The sequence below is a fragment of the Thalia democratica genome, chromosome 9 (genome assembly GCF_965202585.1).
Source record: "Thalia democratica chromosome 9, ktThaDemo2.hap1.1, whole genome shotgun sequence".
Taxonomy (NCBI): domain Eukaryota; kingdom Metazoa; phylum Chordata; class Thaliacea; order Salpida; family Salpidae; genus Thalia; species Thalia democratica.
In genome coordinates this window covers 7399921-7410542 of record NC_139173.1, presented here as the reverse complement: position 1 = coordinate 7410542, position 10622 = coordinate 7399921, and the positions used below count along the sequence as shown (strand labels likewise).

At 27.3% G+C, this 10622-nt stretch overlaps 1 protein-coding gene across 3 annotated transcripts in view; it reads left to right on the top strand.

The window, feature by feature from the left end:
• The first annotated feature begins 1649 nt into the window (after positions 1-1649).
• The window catches only part of LOC145843766 (uncharacterized), a 30154-nt gene continuing 21181 nt past the window's right edge, over positions 1650-10622 (top strand). For all 3 annotated transcript variants that reach the window (XM_082950986.1, XM_082950985.1, XM_082950989.1), the window contains exons 1-15: positions 1650-1790; positions 3347-3610; positions 3954-4247; positions 5069-5217; positions 5508-5648; positions 6083-6181; positions 6849-6883; positions 7097-7245; positions 7766-7921; positions 8125-8245; positions 8816-9060; positions 9239-9481; positions 9745-9864; positions 9971-10145; positions 10443-10577. In XM_082950986.1, coding sequence (XP_082807112.1) covers positions 1718-1790; positions 3347-3610; positions 3954-4247; positions 5069-5217; positions 5508-5648; positions 6083-6181; positions 6849-6883; positions 7097-7245; positions 7766-7921; positions 8125-8245; positions 8816-9060; positions 9239-9481; positions 9745-9864; positions 9971-10145; positions 10443-10577 — 2399 coding nt within the window. In that variant the 5' untranslated portion in view covers positions 1650-1717. The remainder of the gene's footprint in view (positions 1791-3346; positions 3611-3953; positions 4248-5068; positions 5218-5507; positions 5649-6082; positions 6182-6848; positions 6884-7096; positions 7246-7765; positions 7922-8124; positions 8246-8815; positions 9061-9238; positions 9482-9744; positions 9865-9970; positions 10146-10442; positions 10578-10622) is intronic.

Sequence of the window (10622 nt, the reverse complement as noted above, 5' to 3'; positions counted from 1 at the left end):
AACTTTTTTTGGGGTGCACGAAGTTTTTAGGGTACACGAAACTCATTTAGAGGTGCACAAAAATTTGAGATTACAAAAAAAATACATAGAGTTAGATTAAGTATGTAGTTAATATTTAATAAAACATTTAAAAAATACTGAACTGGGGATTTTGTAGTAATTGCGGAGAAGTGTTCAATTAATAAGTATGTAAGACCATATAACTAAAATATCATTGTGAAAATAAGGTAAAACAAATAAAGAGGTAATTAAAAATAGGATCAAACAAAAATGTTTCAGCTTCAGTTTTTAAACGGTTTGCATGTAAATACTAACTGAAATATGACTTTTAAGGAGAAATGTACAAATAAAAGTGTTTGCGTAGTCCCACCACTAGCGGCGCTTATTAAAATTATATCTTGGGGTGCACCAATTTTATTTTTTGCCGCTTGGTGTACACAGAATTTGATAAGCTTGACGACCACTGCTTTAGATAACCATAAAGTTAAATACAGACTTTAAAAAGAAAAAAAACACGGTGCTATATTTTAATTTAGGTAGAAATAGATAACTTATAAGTTTTACAGTTATATAACAGTCTTTCTTAAAGTTTGCACTCGTTTATAAAAAAAATATAAGCAATAATATATACATTTTAAATACATATATCTTATGTTTTAATTCTATAAAGTTTATTTTGACATCTTTTTATAAACTTAAATACCTTGTACACTTAAAAATACTATAAAATTATAACATTTGTAGGTTTGTTTACTAATGAAATTTTATATATAAATCTAGTGTTACTAAAGTTTCCAAATCTAGTGCGTATCTTTAATAAATATATTAATAGAACTAATTTTTGGTACTTAGCGGATTTTACGATACTAAAAATGTATAGATAAGCTCAAATACATACCTTTTATTGTATATACTTAGTCTGTTAATGTTTGTTTTTACTTAGACTATACGTACTTAAATATGATGTAGCATGTATTTTTTATTTATATTTCAAATTGTGATACAAACATTTTTGTAAATTTGTTTCCTTACTTGTTAAAGTTTTTTATCGTTTTTTGTGCAATTTTTTCTATTAGGATTTTTTCTCAATCACTAGTAGTTGAGTATTTAAAAATATTTTTGTACTTCTTTAAATTTTAGATGTTGGTTTTTCATTTTAAAACATTATATATTGAAAAACAAACCGTCGACGTCTTACACTCATTTTTAATAAAATAGTAGAGCAAGTTTGCTGACTAAAACAAATTTAAATTTATTAGTAATTCATTTAAAGATAACTTACAAAATTAAATTAACAAAACAATTTTATAAATTTATAATAAAAAACTTTGAAAACAATAATAAAAAATAACCTTATAAACAGAAATTTACTAGGATAATTATTAAGAAACTATTTATAATCTATTAAGCAACAAAATATTTGTGTCACACCTTAAGATTTTTTTAAAGTCTTAGAATATTTTTGATCAGTTGATTGTGCTTCTACAAGTTGTCTAATGTTTTTACTAATGATTGTCACTACGCTTATTATATCGTCATAAACAGACCTGAGTTTACGCATCAGTAGTTGAAATTCGCCGAAGGGTATTTAGAAATTTGTGCTTTACCGAGCCTTCGTTCATAATAAAAATATGATCACATGTTTATTACAAAAAGTAAAACAAAAATAATGAAACACTTCTATTTATTATTATGATTTTAATTTTTAACAATCAGAATGATGCTGATAAAAGCGTTGTTTTTATTTAGTTTTTGTTGTTTTATTTCGGGTTTCGATGAATTCAATGCAGGTATATTACAAGTTTGATTTTTTATTGAAATAAGACTTTAAAAGTTACTATTTATCAGTATGTTATAAATATAAGAATTTTATGTTCACGTATAAGACTAAAAAGTTTTAATCAATGTCAGTTTAAAAAATCTAATTCTTTTAGACGATTAATTTAAAAAGTTTCATTGTTCAAATTAACTTTCAAAAATCACTAAACATTCTTATCTTTAATTTTTTGAAAGCAAGAATTACATTTTCAGACTTTGATATTTAAAGTTTAAGTATTTAGTAATGAATTTATAATCAAAGTTTGTTTTGTGTACACTGTACAGCTTATATAATAACCCATATAACAAAATTTAAATTTTGGAGTTAGTTTGTGAGAAAATAGTTCTTGCTAAGTAGACTAAATCTAACGAGTAATTATTGATTTTCACTTAAACTATCTTGAAATTTTACTGTTATAAAATGTACATCAAGCATGCCGTATTAAAAAAAGCACTATTTTAATGTCGCATAGTAAAGTATAAAACTTTGTAACTAAAAAAATACATACCTTACCTAAGTCTTGTTCGGAAGTAAAAAGTTGTCAAACAAACCTAAAAAGTATTCAAAAAGCAAAAGTAGTTTTACTAAGTTTCTGTTATAATTAAAAAAAATCTTATAACGCTACCTACAAAGTTTAGATAGTAAAAAATGTATACTTGCCAACAGTTTTACTAAAATTAAATTAAGTTTTTGTTCAAACTATCACATTTAAGTAGTTTTTTTTTATAAATAAAATTTATATAAAATGGTTTAACCCATTATCAATCGTTGTTTCAAAAAAAAATAGTTTTGAATGTTTTGGTTTTTAGCAAATGTTAATCAATTGTTTTAGTTTATTAAAGTTCTTCAATCCAAGTTAAGTATAAGCTTGTTTACTGAAGTTAATAGATCGATAACTAAATCTTACGACAAAGCTGAAAAAAATAGTAATCTTTTTATTAATTAAACAAAGATATATCGAATACTTATTACATTTACAAATACAAGTTTATTCTAGCTCATGATTGAAATAAGTAAAGTTTTGTTCATTGATAGATACTACGAGATCTCACAGTTTATCCATGCATTAAAAAAATAATATGTAATTAATAGTTTAAATAAAAAATTATAAGGTTTGAGTGAAAACAACTGTTTATGTACGCTTTATTTACTTACTACGTTTCACTGCTCATAAAGTACAGCTTTATCGAGTCTCTGGAATTTAAAAATAATATAAACATATAAATATATTTAAACATATAAATATATTTAAACATGCTTAAGCGTGTATTTTTACTATCAGAAAAATACTGCACTTTTTTTACTCACAAGTATTTGACAATGGTTATCCAACAGTAAACACATAATGTTGTATACTTTTTTATTGAACGTCAATCATTTACACACTCTGCAGAGCTGTATCTCATGAGCAGCGAAACCAAATAGAGTAAATAGCATTTGCACAAAAAAAGTTGTTTTAGTTTTTTAGCGGGCTCAGATATATGGTATTTAACATGTTGTACAAAAACTGCTTAAATTATGTTGCAGACACGTTGGAGTTCGACGGGGCTTCTGAGAGCGTGCCCTTTGAGGCCGGGGCGGCGGAAAACCTCAACTTCGAGCTGCTGCTGGAGAAGAGATCGGAGAAGATCAAAATAGACGAGGAGAAGGCGAAGGAGGAGACGAGTGGGGAGGAGGAGTGCGAGTTCGACCCGTACAACGTTCAGGTCGCCAAGCTGCCGTCGGACGATGACGTCAGCGGTGATGACGTGACGTGCGAGAACGAGAAAGCCAACCGACTTTTCGTGAAATGTTTGTTGTTACGTCGAACTTGAGAGTTTCAAAGATGAAGTAGCGTAGTTTTTTGAGTGGGAGTTAAAGCGTGCATTAGTACTAGAGAATATTTAATTAGAAAATTAGTTTAAACTGGTTTTATACAAGAGTTTGTGTTTTGAAATTTTATGTTATGAAAGTTTGCTGAAAACTGTAAAAGTAAAATTAGTTTACAAAAGTTTGCACAATTTTAGGTTTTTAATAGATATTAGTTAGTTGATAGATTTCATAGTAGTTTTAAAAATACCAAAGTTTATTATAATTTTTCAACTTACATTAAGTAAGAAAAACTTTTTACTTTACTAGTATGTTTATATTACAGGTGGTCCTCCATATGGAGGCATTGTGTACAAACTGGAAATCCCCAACTACGATTCAATTGTGACGTCATACACAGCTTCTCCCGTCTTCGAAGTCACGCCAAAGTGCACATGGGGGATGGGTCCCTGCGTGGTCCGGTTTTACGCCATTTTCGGCACGGAGAGTGACGTCAGCTGGGAAATTCCCGTTGTCAACGCGACGGGTGAGGTTTCTCACTTCTCCCATGCGACGTTCGGTGTTGAAGGTGAAGAAATGGAAATTAATTTCAACTGCGACGCTGAAGAAGCGTGCACAGGTATGAATTTGTTTCATATGACTTTTAGTTTAAGACATTTTTATTATGTGGTTTGATTAAAGTATCAATTGTTTTTTAATGCTATTAGTTAGTAAAGTATAACTTGTCTTTATTTTATTTAAAATCAAAACGTTTGTAACTTTAATGTTTCTATTTGATGATGTTATAAACTTTTTGCTTTGCTTTGTAAAACAAATAACGTAGTAATTAAGAGTTTCATACTGTAATGTTAACTACTATTTATCAGTTTAAATTTTCAAAAGTGTTTATTTATATGTATAGTTTTGTGATAAGTTTAAGGTAATAATGATATTTAGTCTTTTTTAATTTAGATTTGGTTTAAGTCTTTTATCTCATATCTTTTTCGTCAAAGAGAGAAGTATTTAAAGTTTTTTGTTTTTTACAGTATTTTAAAAAGCTTTTAGTATAAAAACTTTAATTTTGTTCTGTAAGTATTGAGATTTAATAATTAACTAAAACTTGCTAAAAATTATAAATAAATACAAAGTTAATCGTAGCTCAGTTGCTTTTTTGATACCTTGAAAACTGTCTGACTTTAAGGTGTTGTCTGATTAAATCATTTTTAAGTTTGTTTATTTAAGTAAGGTGCAAATTTTCAAAAAAAATCTGTAAAATTAATAAGTTTTCATATATTCTCGCTTGCTTTAGTCAGATTTAATTTGTATACTAAAACAAAATACTCTAATTTAATGTTGTACAAAGACCTAACGAAGTTTGGCTTAATATTTTATTTGCGTCTGCATATAGTTTTTTAAGAAGTTTTGTATATAGTTGTATTATACATTACGTATTTTCTACAGCACAAATTGATGACAAAAGTCCCATTGAGTTTTATGGTCAAAAAACTATTACTGAATATTTCCAACGTGGAATTCACAAGTTAAAGATAAATGAAAAAATTACTTCATACATTTGTGTTCAGAATATATTAACTAGTGTGTGGCTTGACGTAAGTCGTGACTCCTATGAGATTTTTATAACACTATATAATTTAAGTTTTGGTTTTCAAACTTTTGAGTTTTGGTTTAAGATTTAGCAAAACTGATGTTAAATCTATTAGTTAGTACTTAGGTATGACACATTTAAAGATAAATTAATAACTTTTAACATGGAAAAATAACTTCACTATTTAGATAGTTGTTTTAGAGAACATAGAATTATTAAATTATTAAAATAAAAAAGTATTCTTCAATTAATTGTTGTTTATGTTGTTAAACATATATATGTGTTAATTTTTAGGGCATAACACAAGCGAAAGCGGACAACACGAGTAATTATTATCACGTGATGCAAGAGGGGGCAGTTGAATACGTCATTTATGAGTGGATCGTCAAAAAGGAAGACAAAATTATTAAAAAAGTTACTAAAGAAGACATGATGGTTGGTGAGACTTTTATTTTTGTTTTCAGCTGTCAAATTTTGAAGCCTTAGAGCTCGTTACGTTTTTAAGACGAATTAAGAGTTTTGTTGTATTTTATTTATAATGTTTTACTGAACTATTTTTTTGTCATTAATTGTATTTATTTATAGTTTGTTGTGATATAAAACTGTTCAAATTGACATTTTATGTAAGTATTTTCTATGAACTTTTAGATACAGGCATAACATTAAGTTTTAGAAACATTAAAAGTTTAATAAATTGAAAGTTTTTCTAAGCTATAAAAAGTATTTTATAAACCACAACTTTTAAACACCTTTTTAAATAAAATACATGGTATTCATTATTCATTATATGTATATGAGTTAGAAATGTTACATAATTTAAAAGTTTAGATTTTTTCTATACATAGATAACAGTTCGTAACTTGTTTTAGTTTCTACACGCATTTTCTACACCTGGGAACTACACCATTGTGGTAAATGTTAAAAATGACGTCAGTCAGCTACAGACAGAACTCCAAGTTGTCGTCACAGTGAGTGTTTTGAATAGTTTTTGTAAACAAATTGTTAATTTAAATCTTAATGTTAGAGCGTTTTATCTTATGATTAACATTCAAACGTCTACTAAAATGTTGTTAGTTTTTACTTTGTAAAGCAAACGTTGAAAACTTATTATGAAAAAAAAGTTCTATGTCTCATAATATCTTGTTTGTTATAAACTTATTGTATATAAGTTAGAAAACTGTATGAATTACAGTGCTCAATACTAAAGAGCTTAACTATGAAATAATTATTCAACGATTGTTATTTTAGCCGACACTGTTTCTCCTAAAAAGGTCTTCAGAGGTTTTTAAGTAACATTTTATGTTAAAAAGTGTCAGCTAAAGTATAAATTGATGAATAAAATTTTTATAAACTTATTGTAAATGAACAAAAGTGTTAAGTAAAAATAATTTAAGTTAGTTCAAATTTATTTTACTTTTGTAAACAAACGTTTTAGACTAAACACCTTGTACGTATTTATTCACTTGTATTTTCAAAGCTGCTTAAATAAATAATAAAGATTTTATTTTCTATATTAAAGATGTAAAAATCAGTACTGAAGAATTTACTTTTTGTTACTTTTTATTGCGGTTAAAATATTATATAACCAGTTAGTTTTAATTACAGTAAAAAAAAACATAATCTTTATTTTTACAGGAGTCTATTTTAAGGTATATGCCAGAAAATAACAGGTTTGCTTGAATTTAATAACACTAGAGTGGTAAATTTTAAAACTTAAGCAAACAAATTTAAACGTTTTCATAAGTTAAGTATTAAAAAGTACAGTAACTAGTTTTATTCTAAACAATATTTTTATCTTTAAGATTTCCGTAAAATACTCAAAAATGTTTTTTTATAGAAACTATGAACAGTTCCCTTATACTTTACGTAAAAATAATTATCAGTACACTGGACTACGGTTTTGTTGAAGAGAATTGGAACGAGGGAGACGAGTATGACGCAACAACTGAAAATAAAACTGACAGTTGGATAAATAGTTACGACGATTTGACTCTTTATCGAAATAATAATTCTATTGCAATGTCAAAACCATGTTAGTTTGTTTTAACAAATGTGTTTTGTGAGTTAAGTACTTTTCAAGAAGCTGAAGTATTTTATCTTCGATAGTTGTATAAACAATAATATTTTAAAATAATAAACTACTTACACTTCAACAGACTATATATCATTAAAATCAATCATTATAAGAAAATTTAACTAAAAACTTAAAAATGTTAACCAAAATTAATAACGTTTTCTTTAAGACTATATTTAGTTTATTAGTTACTTTGTTGGTATGTTTTAAACAGCTTTATAAAAAAATTGCTCTAAGGAAATAAAAAGTAATAAACTTATTTATTTTTAAAATTAAATTATATTACTTTTTAATATGCTTTGATACAAATCTAACTTAATTAAAAAAAAAAAACTAAAAATAGGTAGCTAGAAAATTTAAACACAGTCAATTTTGTTATATTGATTACTAGCTAAAAACTATCAGTATAAACACATAGTTTTACACATTATAGTTGTTTAACAAGTTTATTTTGATAAAACTAACATGTGAAATCTAGACTACGTTGCAATGTACGATGTACTGAAAATCAGGCTGGAAAATTTTATGGAGTCATTCAAAATACTAATAACGAACGAAAACCAGTTTTATGAACAAAAACTAAATCTCGGTGGTGTTTTAAACCAAGAGGCAAATATACAAATAACTCTACCAGGTTAACATTTTTTATAGTAATGTTTTTATTTTATTAATAGAGTTTCTAACAGAAACATATTAAAAAAAAGTTTCTTTTCTAAGTCTATATATATTTATGTGCTAATTAATTTGTTACTTACAATAAAATTTTTTAACACTCACCAGTTTTATTATACATAACTATGTTTTAAAACAAATTTTAACTATTGTATTAACTAACAGGTCAGTATTCAATATCAGCGGAAAGTGAAGTATCGGGCGAAGTAAATCGCGCCAATATTTTTGTTATAAACAATGTCACAGATATCCAACTAAAACAACTATACAGTCATGAAAAACAAAAGTAAGCCAGGTTTTTTCGAATTAAACAATTTAATTTAAGCATGTGTAAAATATGAGCATAAAAAATTAAAAATATTTGATAACTAAGTTTTTTTTGTAAATAGTTTTAACTTTGGTTTATTAGTTATAATGATGATCGTAAAACTATGTTTGAATGTGAGCCAATTACATAAGTTTGAAGTTATTTTGAGTAGTGTGGAAAAAAAAGACGTTTACAATTTTTCTACTAATTTAAAAGAATTTTTTAAGTACGTATAACTTTTTTTATAAATTAATAAATAAGTATTTAACTAGCAAATATTAAATTTGAGTTATTTCCTAGCTAACATTTAATTTATTAAAAATAGTCTTAAACTCTGTCATACTTTTAAAATAGGTTTATCTATTGTATAGTTCATTCTCATTATCCAAGTATCACAACTTTTAAATTATTATAAAAAGTTTTCGTTTTTTATTTATAAAAGTTATCAGCTAGAATTATGACGAAAGCTGAAAAAACACATTCCGTTACAATCAGCTCGTCTGTAACAAAATTATTTCAATCATCTGTTAAATGAAAATAATTTAACAGGGTCGTTTCAACTTGCCAGCTCCTCCAAACTTCATTCTCATTCTTCACCAACTCCTCCTCCTACGAGTGCGCTCCCCTCCGCCTCTCCGCTCTCACAAACGGGGATTTTGTGACGTGCCAGTTCACCGTGACCCACCTTCCGACCGGCCACGAGGACGTTGCCAGGGTGCGGGCCATACCGGTGGCAAACGAGGAGGTTGGAGAGTGGACGCAACAGTGCTTGCTGGACCATTACATATTTCGACGTTTGTGATTGGCTGATATTTGTTTAATTGTTTTTCTAGAATTTTTTTTTGAGCATAGTGTATGTTTTATTAGTAAGTTTTATATTACAATTTGATGTAGACTTATAAAGCACTAAACATTGTTATTTTTTTGGTAATTTAACTCTTTCGCAGCTTTTTAAAAACACAAAAAAATTAGACGAGGGAGGGTACAGTGTATCAGTGAGCGCGTTCAACAAGCTCGACGAAGACCTGATCTCTTCAGTTCGCTCCTCATCTCAAGTGAACATGATCGCGCAGACGCTCCCGCAGGTCACTGCTGCAAGGCTCAACTATTACGTCATAGTAGGTAAACCGGTCACCTTCAACCTGACCAACCACAACCCGAATCAGGAGGTCGGCATCAGGTGGATACTGAGAAACCAAGTTCTTCAGACTGACGGTTACTAACTTATTGTAGACTATTTTTAAAGATAAGATTTAAAAAAAAACTGTTTTGATTAATTTAAAAGTTTAAACAAGTTTGAAGTATTGTTTATTTAGTTTTAATTTTTTTTTCTTTATTTGGGAAGCATAACGTTAGTTAGAACTAAAAGAACGTTTATAAGTATACTTTAGAATTTTGTAAAAAACTTTAAAGTTATTAAATATTTTACTGATAATCAAACTAATATAAAAAAAAAAACAATTAATAATTAATAACAGCTTTGAGTATCACTAAAACTTTCAATGAAACTGGAAAAGTTCGCATCATAGCAAGTTTAAACAACTCAGTGGGCCAGAGGAACATAACTTTGATTATAAATGTACGAGAAGAAATTAAAAGTAAGAAAAAGAGTTATCATAGAAAACATTGAGAAAAACAAAAAAAACTTTTGATTTTCAATCTTGATTTCCAATACAACATTTAAAAAACTTTTTTATATTGTAGAGGTCAAACTTATAGCGGCAGTTCAACCTTTAAAAACATTTGAAAAATACAAGTTTGTTGCTGAAACTGAGCCGAAGGGACTGGGAAAACATTTTTCCTGGCAAATGTCTAACACCAGTACAAATGTGAATACTTACAGACCGACCTACAATCACATGTTCTTCATTCCCGGAAAGTTAGTTTCTAAAATAAGCAGAATACTTTTAATATAGGTATAACAGATGGAATGAAATCAAAATGTTTTTAACGCTTTAAAATAATGGAAATGGTGTTATTGAAAAAAATATCTTCAAACATAGTTTATATTCAAAAAAAAACTGAACTGTAAATAACTGTTATTACTGACAAATATGTTTCTTTTCTTTTTTAACTAAACACTAAATCAGTATATTTAACTTTGTAAATGTGTATAAACTGAATAAAACTTTTTAAAGTATCTAATATATTTTGACAATCTTATATTATTTTTAAGGTACAAGCTAAGTGTGGTAGTTGTTAATGAAGTTAGCAAAGTCACCTCTCAGTATGTAGAAGTCGATGTTTACGAAAAAATTACTTCAGTAAACATAAACGGACCCAAAGTGGTCAAAATAAACCAGCCCGTCGAGTAAGATATTTTTGTAACTGAATAAAATAACTTATGGTAATTTAA